The sequence below is a fragment of the Protopterus annectens genome, chromosome 15.part0 (genome assembly GCF_019279795.1).
Source record: "Protopterus annectens isolate FY-2018-M chromosome 15.part0, PAN1.0, whole genome shotgun sequence".
Taxonomy (NCBI): domain Eukaryota; kingdom Metazoa; phylum Chordata; order Ceratodontiformes; family Protopteridae; genus Protopterus; species Protopterus annectens.
In genome coordinates, this window is record NC_056749.1 from 261,720,769 (window position 1) to 261,744,476 (window position 23,708).

General features: G+C 41.4%; 1 protein-coding gene across 1 annotated transcript in view; it reads right to left on the reverse strand.

Moving 5' to 3' along the window:
• OGT (O-linked N-acetylglucosamine (GlcNAc) transferase) overlaps positions 1 to 23,708 on the reverse strand; it is a 2,411,396-nt gene that overhangs the window by 475,651 nt on the left and 1,912,037 nt on the right. The window contains exon 18 of the mRNA XM_044057256.1: positions 14,044 to 14,211. Within this exon, the coding sequence (XP_043913191.1) occupies positions 14,044 to 14,211 (168 nt within the window). The remainder of the gene's footprint in view (positions 1 to 14,043; positions 14,212 to 23,708) is intronic.

The window sequence follows — 23,708 nt, forward strand, 5'->3', positions numbered from 1 at the left end:
TTGGCTATATGTTTTGAGCAAAGTGGTGAATCTCAGTTGGCCATATCAAGCAGTGGTTCCCCCTCGATTTCTGTTATGGCCGACATCTGTATCAACTCTGCTGACATGCTCTCTGCGGCTACTGACATGGCCTCTTCCAGAGGAACCATCAGAATAGGAGTAACCGGGTGTCCCTCGGCCCCTAGAAAGGCAGCCGGCGGAACATCCAAAGGCGGAACGACATCTGGAGAAGGCTTGCAGACCTTGGACTTCTTGCTAGGTTGTTCAGCTTGGGCAGCAAACTCGGGATCCATCCTAAGCGTGAGGCGTTTAAGCATTTGATTTTTCTAAGTACAGACAATGCTGTACAGTCAATAATTCACAACATCATCATCAAAATTTTCAGAACGGCGCCTTTGCAGGGGCCAGGCCAAAACAGAGGAGCTTCCAACAGACTCACTTCAAAGGCAAAAAAACATACAACAAATACAGGAACCAGGTTTCCAATTAGGATCTGATGTGCTAATGAACATTAGTATTAATGAAGGGGTGAACTCACCTACTTTGGGTGTATTAGCAGACTATCACAGTAATATAAATTCTGATTTTGAGTTACCAGGATATGGAATTATGTTTTGAATTCCTATACAGCTAGGATACATAGGAAAAACACATTCTAACACTTTCTTACATTATATGAGCAGTCACCTATTTCATCAAAAGAAATCGGTCATCAAGGGGCAACTAGTAAGAGCATCTAGAATTGTCAGCTTAGATGATGAATTTTGTGAGGAGTGTGATTTAATTAAGAATATGTTCCTCCACAGAGGGTACCCCGAATCCTTATTGGATACACTTATCCAAGAAGTTATGGATAAAAAGTAACAATGTATATACACCACTACTTAGTATTAAATCAACCACCTTGCCTATAAGTCCAGGAAGTAAATTAGAGGTTAATGTGGACCTAAATGTTAGTAAAGATATTCCTACAGATAGAAGTTCAAGTGATACCAACATTCCTACTAACTTCATCACCACCTTTAGTAGACATAGTAATCAATGTTTAGCTATTCTAAGAAAGAATTGGAACCTATTTAAGATGTATCCTGACATCTTATCAGAAAATAGGTGATGGCCCTACGGTGACCTTTAGAAAAGGAAAGAATCTTAAATCATTATTAGAAAAACAGGATATAGTAATAGTAAGGAACCCAGGCATGTCGAAATGCCTTAATTGCAACTACTGTAAATATGTAGATGAAATTAATATCTTTCAAATCAATAGTACAACATATAAACTAAAGGGTAGATATAATTGTAATTCCACCTTTGTAACATATTTAGCAAAGTGCTCATCCTGTGCAGTGTATTATGTAGGCAAAACTGAGAGAAGATTACGCGACAGGATGTATGAACATCTATACGCTATAAAAAAAATTTAACCCGATAATGCATTAGCAAAACACATTTCCAGTCACAAGGACCATTCCTTTAAGTTCCTCATTATTGATCAAGTTAAAGTAGACATCAGAGGAGGCTCCAGACCTCAAACTCGAGGAACTTGAGTTAACCTGGCAGATTAGACTAAATGCATATAGTTCCCCAGGGTTAAACGATGCTTGTTCAATTAGTAGTATATTGAAATTAAACAGCCTGAAGAGGTGAAAAGACATGACTATATCAAGTGACATAAAAATGATGATAATAATAATTATAAAAAAGAAATCACTATATTATACATTTACTTGCATTCCTTCACGTAATGCTATGGTTCCATTAAGTTGCATGGAAATCTGTGTGACAGTTTCCATGCGGAGAGCTGTGTGTGTGTCTTTTTAACTAGGTTTTTTCCAATAAGGTTATTTATTTTATTTAATATGGTTTAAAAATTGCTTATTTAATGTTGGTGGTATTTCTTCGAATTGTTCATGATTAATTTGATGGGAATATACCTCAAGACTGGAACTAAGTAATGTATTTTACTACTTTAGTGTTAATCAATTAACTACTATGTGTGTTTGTGTGTGTATATATATATATATATATATATATATATATATATATATCAGTCTTGTAATAATGGATCTTGTTCTGATGAAGTCAGCTGTTAAGAGCTGACGAAAAGCGCTTTAATAAATTTATTTTGACTGCATACTCGCAACTGCCCAGTTTTTCCATTTCTAAGTTTGGTTTGCCAGTTTGTTTTTAAACTTTGAGCATACTTGTATCTATTTGGTGACTCTGTGGTCACTCTGAAAGCATTTCAGCATTGGTCAAACACTATAATTTGTATTAATATTACTTTAACTCAGTACAATTGGGCATCCTTGTTTAAGAGACTTAGAGTAGCTGTCCTTTGAGTTTCTGGTGTCAGTTTAGCTACCTTACAGTATGGGCAGAAGGGGGCATACCTAGTGAATCTGCCCCAGCCTTTCCCAGGTAGGTGGGTGGGGGCGGGTGTGTGTGTCAAAAATCAAATCTCAGTGTGTGTGTCAGCTACCTGGAGCAGGGAGACACAGGACTGGTTTCACAGAGTGTGGTGGAGGATTTGTCTTGGACACTCTGCTGAGGACTCAACTCTTTAGCTGTGTCAGTGTGGAGTCGTACCGGGGATCCGGACAGATAGAGGAGGAAACCCAGACCCCGGACTGAGTGCATTCCCTGGGTGCTCTTAAGTGAAACTGTGCTTGATGCAGAAAGCTGCATCTGGAAATATTGTGTGCATCTTTTTTTGTTACAAGTGAATGTCCCACTTCCACTCTTCCTACAGGAACTAGTAAGCCATTCTCTGGCAGACATTTTAGTCTCTGGATCACTCATGTTTAGAATACTGCAACATGAGAATAAAAGGACATCTTCTGTTACAATATTAATTTCAACAGTTATAATGCAGTCTGACATACAAGTATATTTCTTTTTCTGTCCAGCAGGACACACTGTTGGTAACTTTTGAACACAAGCAGCTTTACAAATACATTTTTCAACACAAACATATGTACAAATCAGTTTGATATACAAACAACATATAATTGTTTAAAAAACTCCAGCTAGCTATACATGTCACATAACCAATAACCTACTTATCCTTGCATAGCTGACAACACCTCACATCATCACAGAATGTATCCCGCATGAATCCTGAGGATGCTTGCAAGGGGATTATTGAATGCAGCCATGGTGTGATGTAGGCATATATGAAAAAAGGTTTCTACAGTATGCTAGGGAAGGACATAAGGCACCCTAAGAATGCTACGAGAAATTTACTCCTTTTGAACCCTTCGCAGATTAACAACCTGGAGAATTTCGAAGTTTTTGAACCGTGAATCACCAATGTCCAGAGAAGTTCAAAGGAAGGAGGCAGACTCACAGTAAAAACATCTGAGGAACTAATGCTATCAGAATAAGGCAAAGTTCCGACCCCTGTTGAGAGGATGACAGCAGGACTCTGAACCCTCAGCTTCTGTCTAGTGACATTTCTCTCTATGAACCGTGTTCCATAGAAATCCAGGAAAAGGGGACACTGCAACATAAAGTCTGGAAAATCCTCCTCTCCTCCATGGGGCCCGTTCCTAATAGTTTATTACTAGCGGGAAATTGGGCAGAGATTGGCAATGGAAGAATGGCAAAAGAAAGGGGAGTCCCTGCCAGTAAATAAGTAGAATCGACTAGGGAAAGATGTCTCTACTGAGCTATATCTGTAGGAAGATGACCAACTTCATTTTGGAACCTCTGTGTCGGACAGCAAAATGAATTCTGAGAAGGGGGATCCTATGACAGTGAGATGGAGTCAGACATAACTGGGCCCCACCAAAAAAACGAAGGTCCAGTGTTTTAGGGTCAGCACGACTCCCGGGCCAAAACAACAGGTGTAGACCAACCAGCACTTGCCCTTCTCAGAAATATGAAGACTGAGTGAAAGCACATCCTAACTAGTGACCCAAATGCTCAGCTAACTTATAACAGGAAATCACACATTCCGTGTTGGACAGCAAAGAAAAATGTGAGACAAGGGTCTGGACACTCAAGGGTCATGGAAAGGAACAGAAGAGAAGAAGAAATAAAAAAACGAAACCTTTGGATCAAAGGGAAGTTCTGATCAGGAGAAGGACACAGCAATCGAGAAGCTGCTTATCCAACTGTCTAGTTCTGCTTTCTCACATGGTATCTGTCAGATCCTAGTCTTAGGATCCCAAAAAGAACAATGGTGGAATTGATCGGATCCAAGTAGGGAAAATTCAGGAAACAAAGCGTCCTCAACCACCTCTGAACTCAGGATGCCATCAGAGACCTTGTGCATCCTGCCCAAACTTCACTCAGTAGGATCCAAGGTCTCAGAATCTGACAAAGGGCAGCAATTCTTGTTCCAAAGGTATATGTCTGATCCTAGATGTAAGATTCAAACAAGAATGGTGATATTTTACAAGATTTGAAGGGATTAAACTTAGGATACAAAGGAGTTTTTCCTAACCCTTGTCTCTCCTACAAAAAAGTACAATTGTGTACACTTACCATAAATGTAGATGCTAGAGTGTGTATTCACTGTTGCAGTCATTACATTAGGGTAATCCTGCTGGCAGGTTGCCCTCAGTCGGCCTGAATTCCAAAGTCCTGGGTCCTGCGTCGGCTGCTGTCGCCTCTTCCCTGACGTCGGGGGTATAAAAGATGCAGCAGACGCCATTTGCTTTAGTTTTTCTTGCCCAAGATGTCAGGTGCCCCCTAAAAGGGTAGCCAAAATTTATAGATAGATATATATATATATATATATATATATATATATATATATATATATATATATATATATATATATATATATATATATATATATATATATGTGTGTATATGTGTGTGTATATATATATATATATATATATATATATATATATATATATATATGTGTGTATATATATATATATATATGTGTGTGTGTATATATTATATATATGTGTGTGTGTATATATTATATATATGTGTGTGTGTGTGTATATATATATATATATATATATATATATATATATATATATATATATATGTATGTATGTATGTATATGTATATATATATATATATATATATATATATATATATATATATGTATATGTTTGTGTGTGTGTGTGTAAATACATGCACCAATATAAACTTTACCTTCATCTACAAGCAAATACACCACATAGGTTGCATAAATCAGAGAAGGAAATATAAGTTCCATCAGAAGAAAGGGGGATGGCGGGTGGGTAACCTGGACTGCAACAGTGAATACACTCTAACATCTACATTTATGTTAAGTGTACACAACTGTACTATGTTCTTCGTGTTTCACTGTTGCAGTCATTACATTTGGGTAGAGTCCCAAAGCTATGGATGGGAGCATTAGGAGCGGCTAAGAGGCCCTGCAGAACTGCAGTGGCAAAGCCTGCCCTGGATTTAGAGCAGAGTGGCAGATGATAATGCTTTGTAAAGGTGTGCACTGAACTCCAAGCAGCAGCCTCTAAAATGTCATTGGTTGGTACTCCCCTGAGAAAGACTGCTGAAGTGGCTGCAGCTCTGGTTGAATGTGGCCTAATGCCCTTAGGCACTGGCTTGCCATGGTGTAAGTAGCAGAAACAAATGCAGTAGCCTATCCACTTTGAAATAGTCTGCTTTGAGATGGCCTTTCCTTGTGATCCTGCAGCATATGCCACTAGTAATTGCTCTGTTTTTCTGAAAACTTTGGTTCTGTCCAAGTAGAATCCAAGCTATCTGTGTACGTCCAAAGAATGCAGAATTCCTTCCCCCTTGTTCTGTGGATTTGGATAAAAAGTTGGCAGATTAATAGTTTGGTTAAGATCCACACTGGATACCACCTTAGGCATAAATGTTGAGTTTGTCCTCAGACTCTGTCTGGATAAAAAATGATAAAAGGTTCCACAGCCATGAGTGGCTGTAGTTCTGAAACTCATCTTGCAGAAGTTATTGCTAGGAGCAGAGCTGTTTTCCAAGATAAAAACTTTATATCAGCAGTAGCAGCTGGCTCAAAAGGAGGCAGGGTGAGTTTTTCCAAGACATAGTTGAGGTCCCATGCAGGCATTGGTGATCTCCTTGGAGGCCCTAAATTTTTGGCTCTTCTGAGGTACTGTTTTGATAAGGGATGAGAAAAGATTGGTGGCTCTGTATTGTAATGAGCCGAAATGGCAGTGGCATGAATTTTAATAGATGAAAAAGATAGCCCTATGTCCAGCATCTCAGTTAAGTTTGCAAAATCTGAGGAATATACGGCACAGCTGTAGCAGTTCCTTTTGCCTGGTTCCAAGCACAGACTCTCTTCCATTTTACAGCATAAGATTTTCTAGTACTACGCCTTTTGGCCTCCAAAATGACATCACAGCTTTACTAAGAAGTGCGTTTTGTACGACTACATTATCCGCCATGCTGCCAGGTTTAAAGTCCTGAGTTGGCTGTGCAGGATCTGTTTGTTTTCCTGGGACAGTAGATGAGGTATTTGAGGTAAGGTCCAAGCTGGGCATTGAGACAAGTTCTTTTGGACTGGAAACCAGTACTGGCGGGGCCAGTCTGGGGCAATCAGTATCATTTTTGGCTTCTCCTGTCTGACCTTTAGGAGTACCTTGGGGAGGGGAGGCAGTGGGGGAAAGGCATATACTGATAGGGCGGCCACTTTCTATGCTCGTCTGTGCTAAGTCCTTGTGCAGAATCTTTTTAGTTGGAAGTTGTGAGGGGAGGCAAACAGATCTATGTCCAGGCATCACCATTTCCTTGTTATCATGCTGAAGACTTGTGGATCCAGCTGCCACTCGTGGGGATCCATGAGGTTTCTGCTTAGTTCGTCTGCCGCAGTATTTTTCCTTCCTGGCAGGAATTGTGCCTACAGATGTACTTGGTAAGTTAATGCTGTGTCCCACAAAGTCATGGCTAGTCTGCAAAGGGGGGTAAGAATGTGTGCCCCCCTGCTTGTTTATATACCACATGACCGTGGTGGTGTTTGTCTTTATCAGTAGTTGTCCCGGATTAAGTAGGTTCTTGAAGGCTGTCAGGGAATTCTGAACAGTTAGCATCTCTTTTTGATTGATATGTAGATGCATTTGGGCTGAGGACCATGTGCCCTGAACGCATCTTCCTGCCATGTGGGCCCCCCAGGCATAATCTGATGCATCAGTTGTTAGTGTCTGCCTGGTTGGGGGTAATGTGAATGGCTGTCCCTTGTTTTGGTGACCAACCTTTGCCCACCATCAAAACTCCTGTTGTAGGCAGGGAATGAGAGTAATCATTGCTTCCAGAATGTGGCAATGTTGAGTCCAAACACTTTTTAGATACCATTGAAGTTTCGTCATATGCAGTCTGGCATATGGAATTAGTAGGATGCAGGATGCCATGAAGCCCAAAGCCTGCAGAATTTTTCTTGCAGGTAACTGGGCCTTTGTTGCCAACATTTTGAAATAGATTGTCAGTTGCCTTTGTTTGTCTGGCGTGAGATAAGCCATCTGGGCAGTTGTATTTAAGCTTGCACCCAGGAATATTATCTCTTGAGAGGGTACTAGTTTTGGTTTCTTTTCGTGGACTGTGTACCCTAGGCATGTTAGAAATCTTTTCACAAACGCCAGATGCTGTAGAAGAATGTCCTAGTTCTCTGCTTGAATCAGACAGTCGTCCAAGTAAAGATATATTTGTATTCCTCTGTCTGCAGAATGCAATTACTGGTGCCAGACACTTTGTAAAGACCCTGGGTGCAGTAGATAAGCCAAAGGGCAGTGCAGAGAATTGGTAATGCATATAGCCAGCCTTGAATCTGAGGTATCTTCTGCATAATTGTCTGATTGGGACATGCAGGTATGCCTCTTGAGTCTAGAGTAACCAGCCAAGCGCTCTTGCCCAGCACGGGCAGAAGCTGCTGCAAAGTCAACATCTTGAATTTTGGTATATCCAGGAATGTGTTCAGAATAGATAGGTCCAGTATTTGTCTCCAGGTCTTGTACTTTCTGGGTACCAGGAACAGTCGAGTAAAATCCTTGTCCTTGCTCTGGTACTTGCTGAATGGCCCCCATGTCCATGAGGGATGAGACTTGTTTTTGTGCCTCTGCCCATTGATTTTTTTGGCAGATCTGGCCAGCCGTTTGCCTTTGGCAGGGTATGGAAATAGAACTTGTACCCTTGTGACACGATATTTAGAACCCACTTGTCCTGGGTTATAATGTGCCAATTTTGAGAAAAAAAGTGCTAATTTTCCCCCTAAGGGTGTTGCCAGGAGATAAGTGCTTGGTGAAGGCAGGGGGAAGTCATTGGGACTGTTTCCTGTATGGTTGTCATTTGTTTTCTCCAACTTTGGAGGTAGAAGCACCCCACTGCTTTGACCTGTAGGAACCTTGCACCTGGGATCTGCCTCTAGGGTGTCTGGATCTGCCCCCTTTGAGGTCCGTCTGACACAGGAAAGGACCAATTCTTTGTAGGCCAGTGTCTACTAAACCTAGGTGGCTGTACTTGTAAACCATCTTTGACAGTTTGCATAGATTTAGCTTTGTCCTCCATTTTCTTTAACACCTCCTCTGCCTTAATACCAAAGTATCATGCTGTAAAGGTTCATCTAATAATTTAACTTTGACAAGATGAAGCAGCTTTTGTTCCTTTAACCAAGCATGCCTCCTAATTACAGAACCCATAACTGCGGCCCTGCAAGAGGCCTTCAAAGAATCAAAGCCACATTGCAAAGTATGCTTTCTAACTTGTTCAGCTGCATGCAATAAATCCTGCATTTTCTTGTTTTCAGCACATTCAGACTTGAATAACATTTTCTGTTTAAGCAATGCCATGACATGTTGCTGATATTTCAGCTAATGAAATAGACAGTTTAAGGCCCTTTATAGCCAAGGTAGCAGATGTGTAAACCTTTTTTCCTCATCTATCCAGTGCCCTAGAATCTTTGTCAGAGGGGGTAGGGTTTTTTTGCAGTGGAAGCCTCAACTCCTTTGGGACCCTGTGAAATAGTTTCTGGGTCTGCAGCAGGGTTTTTAAAAAGGAATTTATGAGAGTCAGGAACCCTATAATATCTGTCAGGCTTAACAGGAGATGGAGGTAAGGAGTCAGGGGTAAGACTAGACTCCGAAAACATCACCTACAATATCTAACACAGGTGGAATGGCTAGTGGCCTGTGTTGAGGTAGTAAAAGGAAATCCCAGAGCCTCTTTTTAGATTCTGAAAAATCTTGGCTCTCCCAGTGGAAATGCTCCCTCATGGTATGCAAGATTTCCCCAAAATAATAGTCCTCTGGAGGAGAAGCTGAAGGTATAGATTCTTCAGCATCAGAATCCTCATAGGAGGAACAGAATATTCCTGATCAGAAGAGGAATCATAAGAAATAGATACCTGATCTGAAGATTCATAGTCAGTCTCTTGCCTAGGCCTCATCAGGAGGGGGATGGGAACCCCCTGACCAAGGTAATTAAGTCTTCAGCCATTTTGAGCATCTGTTTTTTGGGCATAGAGGCCTGTCCACGTGGTCTTGAGGTTGTTTCTTTGCTTTAGAAGGTGCTTTATTCTTTGCCTTTGAAGCTGAGGTTGGCTTAATGTAAAGATGTTTAGGTCTGAATACACACTCAGAAGCCGGTGCCTTCTCAGCGGCTCCGGACCCATCTGAAGGTATAGTATCTGAGGCTCCAATACCTTGAATGTCCAGCGGCATGGCCAACTCCACGTGGGAGTCGGTAGCGGGCTGCGAGTCTAAAGTAGCGGGTGTCAGGGGCTGCAAAAGCCCCTCACTGAGAACTGGCGACTGGCATAGGAGAAGCTTCATCATCTGTTTTGGGCCTCGGTTGTCTCTCTCCTTTTCTTTGCTTTTTTTGTGAACTCCGGTAGTTGGATTGGCTATCCGACGACATTTCTGGAAAATTAAACCGGTGTCCAAAATAGTTTAAAGCAAAATCATACCAACGCTTAATACTGCGTTGGTTAAATCTAGCACAAAACCGACAACCAGCAACGTTGTGATCAGGGCCTAGGCAAGAAATACAGTAAGAATGAAAGTTCTTATGAGGTATTTGCTTTCCACAAGAAATACAATTATTAACTTTTTCTGACATCGGTCTGGAGCAAGAAAAAAGTTTCCCCAACGGGGTACTTAGCTTTATTGAAGACTTCGGATCTGAAACTCGAACACGAAAATCTCAGGAGTCGGCCGACCGGCACTTGCGAACTGCTTCTGCTTTGGGCACCGTGCGGCAAGAAAGATCAAAGAAAATGGCATCAGCCGCATCTTTTATACCTCTAATGACCACATGTCAGGGAAGAGGCGACAGCAGCCGACGCAGGACCCAGGACTTTGGAATTCAAGTCGACTGAGGGCAACCTGCCAGCAGGATTACCCTAATGTAATGACTGCAACAGTGAAAATCGAAGAACATCTTTATCTAGTTGGATCTGAAGGCTTGGGATCAGATAAATAAACCAGATGAGAGAAAACATTAAAGGGACCTCACCTGTCAGATCTGAGAGGAACTTAGGATCTGAAGGAGGCCCTAGGATCTACAGATTCAATGAAAGAATCCAAGATCCTCACTGAGCGTTTTTTTTTTTTTATTATTAATTCTTATGTGGGGGTGTGAGCCCCAACGAGAACAGTAGAAAAATTAAGCTCATTTGCAGTGACCAGGTACAAGAAAGGAAGTCGCTGCCTGTGAAAACTTCTCTCTGTACAAAGCCATAAAAGAACAAAGTCCCAAAAATATGAACCATTTTAAAATACTGCATAATAGGTTTTGCATTATCAATCTTCTGAAGAGTATTAAGTCTGAATCTCAAAAGTCTGTCACTTTTTGACTGCATTCCTCAAAGATTTGGTAAGGATTTGACAGAAAACCACAATTTTATGAGTAACAGGCCAAAAATGAGGCAAAATCAGCACTTTACTAGAAAAACTAAACGGACACACTGCTAAACAATATACAGTAGAGAGGCAAGCATGGTGACCTCTTACCGCCAAAAACAGAAATCCAGCAGCAGCTAGAGCCCATAACAAAACTCTTACGGCCCTACCCCTATGAGGACAGTGAAACACAAGCAAAAAACATATCAGTCTACGAAACAGAGAACAGTCAAAGTTACAGTCCCTACTCTCTCTCGCAGCAACAAACTAAAAAGGACTACAAGAAGGAAAAGGGGGGGGGGGGCATCTAAAGATACCAGGTAAAGCGAGATAGCAATCAGTGCCAGAAAAGGAATCAAAGTCTGCCGAATATTCAGTACCTGTCTGCCAGTAAAACTGTGAAGACATGAAGATGGATTATAAATAAGCAACCAAGAAAAATTAACTGTGAAAGGGAAGATGATGGAAGTCACTGATCCTACTCCTTTACAATAAAAACCAAAGCACCACATCATAAATAGTAAAAAAAAAAAAAAAAAAGATGGAAAAGAACATTTCTAGCCACAAGCGACTACTGAGTCAGGAAAGAAGCTTTAAGAAAACAGAATAAAGAACCAGAACAGGAAACAGGATAATTATAGGCAAAAAAGACTTCTTACTGCTCGAACTTTGTAATCTTCTGTCTCACCATTATGGCAGCAAATGAGATCTGGGTAATTAGGGATGCTGTACTGCATTATGGGAAGAGGGAGGAGCTCGAAACTGTGATCCAAAGTCTTGAGAAAGCGGCCTAGTCAGATCCGGTAACCTGATCAGAGACGCATCACTGAAGAAGAATGAAAAGGACATCAGACATAATGGTTCTGAACTGCAGTAAAAATGGAATGCTTATATGGAAACTGAAAGCTGAATTATGGCTAATGGGAAAATAACCCAAATGCAATGACTTAATGCTTCAGTAATCCTTTTCAAAAGACTGAATGGTACTACTGCAGCAAACCTTATGACACATTCTTTTATTTTGTCTTCAAATGTAGACAGGCTTCTTAACTCTTTTTGACAAACAGGTCATAAATGTTAAAGGAAGCATTTAATAACTGCTGTTGCACCTCAGGAGATGGGCTGCTGTAACAATCTCCTCAATGCCATATAAAAAGCAGCTGTTCTGACCTGAGCATCATTGATTACCAATGTCAACCAAAGGGATGATTTACAATTCTCACAATGTTTCAGATTTTAAAATTATTTTCTCATTAGAATCTGGGAGAACATAACTGCCTCTCGACCAATTCAAGGAAATGTGCTCATTTTGGTTGTTAATGTGAATGACCTGTGTACTATCATAGCCCCCATCACCATTAAATGGAAAAGTGCTTAGACTCCACACTTGGAAAGAATTCACAACAGTGGTGGGAAATAAGTCATCTAAAATATGTCTGCCAAGTAGTGGTCCAAAAAATACACTGCTGGGGAAGCAAATCTCCTGTCCATCCAGACAGACTGCATCTTGTACAGGGAGTTCTACACAGACTTTATAGCGAACTTAATGATGGGCAGGGAAATGTTTGCAGATGGTTTCGGATGGCGCAAATATTTCATCTACTGTCACTAACTAAATGCCACTGTAGAAGGTAACAGGCAAGTACTACGCTAGCTGCCCTTCATGGCCATTTTAAGCCTAGCCAACTTCCCTTTTGGTGCCTGAATTAACCTATCCAGTTTGATCTTTATTGGCCTTACACATCCCATGGTTGATAATTATATATTAGCCTTGATGAGAATAACTGGGATCATACCACAGACTTTGAATGGACCCATGCACGATATAAAGCATTTGGAAACTGGGAAAGCAAATTGCCTGTCCATCCAGAGGTCATAGGGCATTCAGAAGCCTTAATGTTTAACAACCAGTGGGAATCAGCATGCTCCACACAACAGAAAGGGGGGTGAAGACTTGCAGACCCTGACAGCAACTGAGAATCACACAGATCAAGCTTTACAGTTATCACTGGACAGGAGTTAGGCTCTGTGTTCTGTCAATCTTTTTGGGTGTACCCCCATGACACCTACAGATAAAACTGCTGGAAGAAAACTTTTAAATGAGCTCAACAGAATTCTGCACAACAGATACAAAAGTCTTTAAATTGCCAAAGAAAAAACATTCAATGCCACTGGTGGGTGCTACTGGTAAATGAGAAGTTTCTTTTTGAAGAACTCCTCCAACCAACCAGAGAATCATAGATCCATCACTTGAAAATGAAAAAAGTAGCCAATGTTATGATGTGGGAAACCATAGAAAATGGGAAGCAGGATGGCCTCCTTGTTCAGTCACCCTAGCAGGCTTGGTGCTACTGTCCATTAGGGGCAAGCACACCACATCAACAAAAGCCCTGTTCATGTGCCCATACTCTGATGAACCCTTATGTGAACTTCAACCTATAAGTCTAGCTCAAGACCTGTACAAGAAACACCTTAACTACTCCAGGAATACACATTTTTTGTATAATGGCATCCCCTCATGACCTCTTCAAAGAGCTCAATAAAAGTTCCTCTTAGTGGTCTCAAATTGCTACAGTGTGACAATATGAAATGATGCCATGAAAAAAAAAAACTTCAAAGACAACAGTGGGCCATAAGGGCAAAACACTGGGAGGGGGATCACTGTGGCTGCCTGCCATTCAGTGCCACTATTTCACCTTCAAGATAATTTGTGAAAGGGGGCCTCAAAAAATAGTTAGGCGCTAAAACTTGGTAAGCCTTCATGGTACTGAAAATCTGAAGTAAGCTCCTTGTATAGGTGGCCTCTCAGATTCAGTGGGAAGACATCCCTTAAGGAAGGGGTGTGAACCTGGGAAGACTGCTGAAACCTCTTTCTCTTGGCAAAAAGAGTGCTGCAGATAACTGTTATTTGAGGAGTATATGATAATTCTGTTGGGGGGGGGGGGGACCAACTAGGAATCTCTACGGCCTGAATGGAGTCATGTGCTACCAAAATGCACAAAAATCTCCCCAAAAAACATAATGACAGAGGATCAGCAGCAGCAAATTAATGCAAATTTTTACACTTCACTTTGGAAGTACAAGCTTTCGGTACTTCACCAATGTATTTTTCTGCTCAAAACATCTACTTGCTTTCAGTGAAAATGAACATGTTGAAGGTAGACATTGAAAGTACATGCTACATCATCAAGACACATGCAACAGGTTTAGCATTCTTACCTGGGTGGTAGCCAATCCGTTGCTAATGCTGTATCCATTTATTGTGATCTGAATCTGTCCTCGATTGATCATCTCTATAACAGCCTCAGCAATAGTGTTCATGGGAATTACATGCATGTTGAGGGAAGAATTGTTGTCGGAACTATCGCCATTATCAGGACACTTCAGCTAAACAGAAGGAAAGAAAAATTACACTCGCAAACAATGTTAACTCAGATCTTAAACAATGCAACAGCCTACTACAAGAACAAATTTCTCATGTCCTGCTTGACACATCCTTGGATGATCTCAAAAAATCACTGGCAAAGTGCTGTAAATGGAATGGCACCCCTAATTCCTCAGTTCTATCCTTTGCAAATTAATTTTTGAAGTAATCAAGCACAGAAAAATTGTGCAAGATACTTATCACAACTGCAATTCATATCGGAGATCACTAATAGTAATTTACATCATTTATGATTGTAGCTTCAAAAATCAATATTAGGCTTTTGATCCCGAGGACCACTTGCATCCAGACAATATCCCAGAACTGTAGGTAAACACCGACATGATCGAAGTATAGCTAGTTTCAACCCCTTTCCAGGAGGGACCAAGGGATCAGACTTGGGAGGTGTATTCAAGAATGCCCATTTAATCTTCCAGGTTATGCTTAATGAAGGTCAGGGAGCTACTATGCTATGTATGCAATGAATTCCACTCCAGAAAATAAGACTTCTATGGACCATCTCACCAGCAGATCACAATGTTTTTGGGGAAGCTAAGATCTCTTGAGCTGGTTGTGTGTTATTAGCTTTGCAGATGTGAAGAAGGTTGAGATTTTGTAAGCTAGACAAGAGATCACCTCTCCCAAGAATCTGTAGGAAACAAGAGATAAAGCATTTTACAGTCATCTGGACAGCTCAAGAAAGTCATGCCCTTGATTACCTTAGTGAGATACTGCTGCAACCTCTCAAATGGAGTCATCCACATGACTAGAGAGGTACATACCAAAGGGGCCACTACACTCTATTAAGGGTTGGATAATGGAGGAATTAACTTCCTTTGATTTGGAAGAAATACCCATGCAGATTAGTCTGGCAAGAAAAATGGATTTCCTGTTAACTGCAGATACATGGTAATCAAAGGACAGTGCATTATCAATGAAACTGTCCACATTCCTAAAGGTTGAGTTAACTTTCAAAAGGGGTGTCACCTATGTGGTGTGTGCATGGGTGACCATTTTTCCTTGACGACAATGCTGCATTATTTGCTTTTAATCCAGAAGACAGGCATGGCTTACTGTTGCATGTTAGTCCCTCCTGAAGAAAACTTGAAGTCAGCTGGGGAGTTAATGACAGCTCCAAGTTTGCAGTCATCTGCAAACCTGGTCAGCCACAGATCCTTTATGTCAATCTTGCTATCAGAGAAGTAAATAATAAACAGCTATCAGAGAAGTAAATAAACAGAAGTGGTCCTAGGATTAATCCCCAAGGGGAAACTGCTGGTAACTACTTTTTATGAGCACAGGGTGCAGCCCACACTAACAGACTGGGTTATATCACTCAGCTTATCCAGTGGGTAAAACAGGAGTTTTGATTTAATTTTATTACCTTGTTGATAACATCAGAATACCAGATGATATTGAAGGCCTTGGCCAGGTCACAGTAGGCAGTACGATCAGATATGCCAGATTCTAATGCATTTGTGACAAGTTGAAAAAGGCATGGTCAGCGTTTACGAAGCCCAAACAAGCTTGGGTCCACCCACTGTTTTGTCCAACATATGCTGGTCATATGGAAACTTAACTGGTGGGCATTTTTACATAAATAGTTTGCAGAGAATAACCTCTTACCCTCAACCCTATAAAGAAAACAAAACAATTTCACAGAATATTCTGAAAAGAAAAAAAAAATGATAAATTCCTGTGAGGGAATGAAGACAATGTAGATTTACTGTTAGTGATCATCCTCAACAAATTTCTGTTAAAGTCAGCATCTTAACGTACTATCTTTCCGTGGGGAGTATCACTTTAAAAGTACATTTCAACACTATGCAGATTGTTCTAAAACAAATGTGTTTTAAATTATGGGGAGGTAAATGCCTGCAGCACAGCTACACAAAAACTTTCTTCCACCTTGACTGTGCTATTAATTTTTGCTAAAATGAGTCGACAGAGGTCCTTCAGAAGTTTTAGACAATCTCAGGAAAGCTACAAAACAAAGATCTTTAATATGAAAATTAGAGATGGCTGCCAACCAGACTCATAGTTGAGAAGCTTGCCCCTGAATGAAAGCTCGGCTAAAAAAAAATGTAAAACTGCATCTGAAGGGGATGAAAAGGGATCTAGACCTTTAAAAGCAGCAAAATGCTATACATTTTTCCCTTTACTGCAATCAGAACTCTTGGAAGACTTGAGATGAGGAAGTATGCACAACTCTGGAAAACAGCTTGGGATTTCTGGCCATCATTGGAAAAGGAGAAAACAAGTGGTCACAGTTTGCATGATTTAAGATAAATGTAGATCTTAGAGTGTATTCACTGTTGCAGTCATCACATTTGGGTTATCTGCTTGCAGTAGCCCTCAGTCAATCTATCAAAGTCTTGGGTCCTGTGTCAGTTGCTGTCCCATCTTCCATGACGTCAGGTAGTCAGGGGTATAAAGCATGCAGCAGATGCCATTACATCAGTTTTTCTTGCCCAAGATGTCAGGTGCCCCCCTAATGGGAAGCAATTCAATTTAAATATGCAAGGTTATACCTCCAACAAAAAATCAAATACACCAAAAAGCTTTTAAGCATAGTAAAAGAGAATAGAGGTAAAGCCAAAAGAAGTCAGAGGATTGGAGGGAGGGTAACCAAGACTGCAACAGCAAATACACTCGAACATCTACATTTATGGTAACTGTACACAACTGTACTATGTTCTTCGTGTTTCACTGCTGCAGTCATCACATTTGGGTAGATTCACAAAGCTAAGTATGGGAGGAGGAATTTAGATAGCATTAAGATCAGCAGAGGAGGATGGTTCTGTGTTGTAATGAGCTGAAATGGCTGAGGCATGAATTTTGATGGTGGAAAAAGAAAGGCCCTTGTGAAGCATCTCAGTTAAGTACTGAATAATCTGAGGTAAACTGGGCGCTGCTGTGCCCATCCCTTGAGTTTGGTTCCAGGAACAGAATCTTTTCCATTTTTCAGCATAAGATTTTCTAGTACTAGGCCACCTTGCCACCAAAATGACACCCAACACTTGTTTACTGAAGGCTGGTAACGGAGAGGTCAAGCAATTAGCCAGGCTGCCAGGTTCAGGGATTGAAGTTGAGGATGCAGAATCTGGCCCTCCTGCTGGGACAGTAGGGTAGGAGTCTGAGGCAGGTGCCATGGTGCCAGCAGTGACACTGCACAAGAGGGGGTACCAGTGTTGGCATGGCCAGTCTGGTGCAATCAGTATCGTCCTTGGTTTGTCCTGTTTGACCGTTAGCAGTACTTTGGAGAGGCAAAGGAGGAAAGGCATAAACTGATAGATTTTTCCAGTTGAAGAACAGGGCATCCACTTTCCAAGCTTGTTTGTGGGGAGTCCTTATGCAGAATTAGTACAATTAGTAGTTCTGGGGGGGGGGGGGGGGCAAACAGGTCTATATCTGGGCTCCCCCCATTTGTTTATCAATATGTTGAACGTCTTTGGTTCCAGTTTCCTCTCATGTGGGTCCATGAGATTTCTGCTTAGTTCTTCTGCCAGTGTATTTAGCTTTCCATGGCAGGAATTGAGCCTGTAAATGCACTTGGTAGCTCAAGGCTGTGTTCCACAGAACCATGGCTAGTCTGCAGAGGGGGTATGCTTGCTTATGTACCACATAACAGTGGCGTTGTCCGTCCTTACCATTAATTGTCCTGGAAGAATCTGATCCTTGAAGTCTGTCAGAGCATTCTGTACAGCTAACATTTCTTTTTGACTGATATGCAGGGTGCATTTGACTTGGGTTCCATTTGCCCTGAATGAACTTCCCTGCCAGGTGACACCCCCCCCCCCCAATGCATAATCTGACGCATCTGTATTTAGGGTTTGGGCGACAGGGGGTAGAGTGAATGAAATTCCCTTGTTTTGGTGGCAGGCCTCTGCCCACCAAAGGAACTCTAACTGTAGGCAAGGTATGATAGGAATCATTGCTTCTTGATCCTGAGAATGTTGACCCCATAGGCTTTTTAGACACCATTGTAGTTTCATCATATGCAATATTGCATATGGAATTAGGAGAATGCAAGAGGCAATGAACCCAAAGGCTTGTAGTATTTGTCTTGCAGACAGCAGGGGTTTTGTGGCCATTAGTTTGAAGTAAGCTGTCAGATGAATTTGTATCTATGGCATGAGGAAAGCCATCTGGGAAGTTGTGTTCAAGCTTGCTTCCAGGAATATAATTTATTGACAGGGTACAGGATGTGATTTCTATTCATTTATAGTGTACCAAAGACAAGTTAGCACTTTGTGTACAAACGCCAGATGATTCAAAAGTATGTCCTGGCTTTCTGCCTGAAATAGACAACTGTCCAGATATTTGAATATTTCTTTGCCTGCAAAATGCAATGACTGGAGCTAGGCACTTTGAATATCCTGGGCGCAATAGATAAGCCAAAGGGCAGTGCACTGAACTGATAGTGCATGTAGCCTGCTTTGAAGCGTAGGTATCTTCTGCAAGATTCCTTGATTGGGATGTGCAGGTAGGCTTCCTTTAAATCCAGTGTTGCCAACCAGGCATCCTTACCTAGCATAGGAAGCAACTGGTGAAGAGATAGCATCTTGAATTTTGGTATCACCAAAAAGGTGTTTATGATAGAAAGGTCCAGGACAGGACGCCATGAGATGTCTTTTCTGGGTACCAGGAAAAGTCTTGAGTAGAAATCTTGTCCCTTTTCCTCTTCTGGTACTGTTTGAATCGCCGTTATGTTTAAGAAAGAGAGTTCTTGCTTTTGATACTCTGCCCACTGATTTGGGGGTAGATCTGGCCAACCATTTGGGGTTGGTAACGCGTGGAATTGAAGTCTGTATCCTTGGGAAACTCTATTTAAAACCCATTTGTCCTTGGTAATGAGTTCCCAGTTGTCTGCAGAGCAATCTTTCTCACTAAAGGAGCAGTCAGTTGAGAAGGGCTTGGAAGTTTTAAAGAGATAGTTTACCATGGGGGGGGGGGGGTCTTACTACTCCGTGATTTGGAAGTAGGAGCCCTCCACTGCTTAGTCCTGTGCGTACCTTGGGACTAAAGCCTGGGTGTTCTGCTGGTTCTGGGTTTGGACTGAAAAGGCCTGGAAGAGGCAGGAAAGGACCAATTCTTAGAAGGCCAATGCCTACTAAATCTTTAAGGCTGTACCTGTAGGAAATTTTTAAGTTTGCATAGATTTAGTTTTTTCTTCCATCTTTTTAAGTAGTACTTCTGCTATGTTGCCAAACAGACGGTCCTGATTTAAGGGAGCATCCAGCAATTTAGCTTTAACATGATCTGACAAAGACTGCTCCTTAAGCCAAGCATGCCTTCTAAGTACAGACTCAGTGACAGCAGCCCTGCCTCTAGTGAATCAAAACCACACTGCAAAGTATGTTTTTCAACTTGTTCAGCAGAATGCATTAAATCCAGTAAAATCCTTATTTTCAGCACAGTCAGGAATCAAAATCATTTTCTGTTTAAGCAATCCAATGATATGCAGCTGATACTTTAACATATGAAACTGGCAGTTTAAGGCTCTAATGGCCAAGGTTGCAGAAGTGCATACCTTCTTACCTCATCCAACTAGTGCCCTGGAATCTCTATCAGAGGGGGTAGGATTTTTGGCAGTGGTAGCCGAAATGCCCGTGGGTCCCTGTCAAATGGTCTCAGGATCCGCAGTAGGATTTTTAAAAAGGAACTTGAGAGAGTCAGGAACCCTTTAATATCTATCAGGTTTTCTGGGAGCAGGAGGTAAAAAGTCAGGGGCCAAGCTAGATTCCGAAAAGGCATCATCAACAATGTCCAGTACAGGGTGGATAGCTAAAGGCCTGTGTTGGGGCAGGATTAAGAAATCCCTAAGCCTCTCTTTAGAATCAGAGTAATCCAGCTTTCCCAGCGGAATTGCTCCCTAAGAGCATGTAAAGCGTCACCAAAAGAGAAATCCTCTGGAGGGGAAGCAGAGGGAATAGAGTCCCCTGCATCAGAATCCTCATAGGTAGGTAACGGTAAATCCTGGTCAGAGGGTACAGAAATTTCAGAATCCTGATCAGAAGTATCATAGGCAAATTCAGTCCTAGGTCTCTTAGAGGGGGAAGGTTGGCTTCCCCTGATTAAACTAATAGGTTCATGGGTAGGTACTAGGCTATCGGCCCTAGGGCCCATACAAGCCTAGCCAAAAAATGTACCCTGGCTTTCATCACCCAAGAAATTTATTTTCCTGTGCCCCTGTCGAGCAGAGCCACAGAAGTGATCCCCGGGGTGAATTTCCCATTTCCCATCCAATCATCAAGATCTTTCTTGAAGAGTGCTAATGAGGAGCGCTGTTTGACATAGATAGGTAGTCTGTTCCAGAGTATGGGAAGTCTCTGGGACAGGAATTTATCCCTCCAGCATGTTCTGTTTATTGTGGTGACAAGGTTTAGGTCCCTAGAGCGTGTAGCTCGGAGGGATTGGGATTTCTTTAAGTGGAGCATGTCCAACAGCTCTGGGTTTGACATAGCTTTGTATGTTAGGCAGAGATCACCCCTGAGTAGGCGATGTGCGATGGAGTAAAGCTGTAGTTATTTTTAGACTGTCTGCATACGGCATCTGTTTGAGGCCAGTAATCCTCTGTGTGGTATTTCTGTGATCTTTCCAGTTGTTGTAGATGTCTTGTGAGGTACATACCAAAAGGGGCACTGTACTCTATAATGGGTCTAATGAGTGATGAGTAGAGGGGGACAATGACCTCTTTTTCTGGATGAGAATCCTTTTGTGATGAGATGAGCCACATAGGATTTCCTGACCACTGTGGCGATGTGATTATCAAAGGAGAGACTACTGTCCACCTGTGTCCCAAGGTCTCATCACATTTTCGGCATTAAGTAGACTACCAGCTATGTGGTAGTTCATGGGTACATAGTTTTTACTAAAGGGGATAACAATACACTTTTTGGCATTGAGCTTCAGGCCATGGCTTTGACACCAGGTATTTGTCTCAGCGAGGCCCTTTTGTAGTTTGTCCACATCATTAGGAGTTTCGATTATGGCTCCTAGTTTGCAGTCATCTGCAAACTTTGTTAATAAAGACCTTCTGTGTTGGCCTGCACTTCAGAGAAGTAGATACCAAACAGGAGAGGACCCAGGACTGAACCCTGTGGTACTCCACTTGTCACTGGTCTGATGTTGGATTTGGAATCCGCTACTTTCACAGTGTGGGTTCTGTTAGTGAGCCAGTTGGCAACCCATCTTGTGACATAGGGATTTATACCTAGTTTAGTGAGCTTATCTATAATTCCAGAGTGGGGGATGGTGTCGAAAGCCTTGGCGAGATCTAGATAAGCTGTGTGAACCATTTTACCCTCATCTATGGCTTTGGTGACTGCTTCAAAGAAGTCAATCAGGTTTAGGAGAAATGATCTGCCTTTTACAAATCCAAACTGGGTGAGGTCCAGAGTTTGGAGATTACCAATGTCTTTGTTTACGAGTTCCACAATGATATGTTCCATGGCCTTGCAGACCAGGCTCGTCAGGCTAATGGGGCGGTAGTTCCCGGGGTTCATCGTGGCTCCCCCTTTGTGGAGTGGGATAACCGTCGCGGTGCACCATTCAGTGGGTACAAAGCCTGAGGTGAGGCAATGATTGAACATGGTACTTGGGTAGGGTGCCAGTTCATTCTGTAGTTCGTGTAGAACGCAGCCTGGGATATTGTCAGGTCCCATGGATGCTGTGTTCTTGGCTTTGGAGAGTATGTTTTTTACCTGTGCAGCCGTGATTATAGGAACTTTGCATTCTTCCGGTATAGAGATGGGCCCTCCAGGGGGTCAGAGGGGGGTAAAGTTAGCACTGAACCTATCTGCTAGGATGTTGGCAATATCTTTAATACTTCTATTTTCCTTTGTCCCCGACAGTCTGCTAAATATCCATCCTGAAATCTTTTGCCTAATTCACAGGCTCATTTCTTTCCAAATGTGTCGCTTGCACCCTTTAACATAATTCAATACTCTTTCCTTTATGTCTGTAAGCCATTTACATTCCAAGATAACATTGACAGAGCAGCCATTATGATAAAAAGCTATTGTTCCCATTTATTATGCATGACAGTTTTCTATGTGCATTTTCAGGATTTGTCTTACATGCACACGCTAATATTTGGCAGGCTGATCTTTTATAGTTATTTTTCTCACCTCCATTTGAACCTATTTCACATTTCTTAAGACTTTTTACTTTATTGAAAGGCCTCAAACAAAAAATGAAATACATTTTCAGACTATCCCACCCCGACTAACTTAGAACAAACACACAAAACTATGTGCATTTTCAACATATTAAGGTAACCCTTCAGAAAGGGACAATTATCCCAAATTAACAGCTGCACCCACAGGCATAACCTGATCTAAAATTAAGGCTACATGTGCTAAAGCACATGTTACAGTCTCTGTTCCCACCAACACCAGTTGTCTGTTCTTTTTAACTCTGCTCTTCTCCCAGATGTGAAAAGCATCTTGTATTCTTTAAGTAAACATTAATTTTAGACCTATGAAAAAGTACACTAGCTACCTGCAAATAAAACTTAATCATGCACTGTTCTAATAAATGCATTAAAGTATTAAGGCTGCTGGTGAGTATTATTTACCCACTTCCCATAATTTCAAACTATTTTTCACTAGACTGCTTGACTATAAACTATTACGTTTTGCATTCCCCAGAGCAAAGAATGCTTAAAATCTCTCAAGATTAATTGCTTGTACCCCCAGACAGTTTGTCTCCATATAAAAGTAGTCAATGAGAAAATAAAAACAGCTAACAACTTTCAGATACGTGAGGGCATCTTTCTAAACACCACTCAGAACAGAAAGCACACAACTCTCCTGGATAACTGCTTTTACCTGCAGACTTCTTGTCCCTCAGAGAACATCTGCCAAATGAAAAACAAGCTAGGGTCTTTGCATATACAAGAAGCTTAGCATTTTCATGGCTTTCATCATTTTTCTCTTATTTTTTTCAAACCTATTTGCTTATAAAAAACGTGTATATAGCTTAAGTAAAGAACATTAATATAGACATCCACTCTTGTAAAAACAAGGAAAACTGTCTCATCTTATTTATGCATATACAGTAGATATAAAATGGGTACACACACCAGTTAAAATGCCAAGTTTCTGTGACAAAAAAAGGAGACCACAATAAATCATTTCAAAACTTTTCCCATCTTTAATTTGACCTATAACCTATACAACTGAATTGAAAAAAAAAAAAAAACAAATCTAGAAGGAAGTGTGGCAAGGAGTGGTACAGGACATAGGACTCTGCAAAAGCTGTAGCAAATGGCAATGGATATGATATTGTATGACAAGAACAATACAAACAGCATTGCAAGGGACATGTCCACCACAGGAAGATGATCCCCAACACAGAAATGGTACAAAGAACTACAGTTGTTATTTGCTGTCCCTATCTGAGGAAAAGGAGACCCTTTCACTCAGTGGTGGCTTAGATGGGGGAACTGGACGGG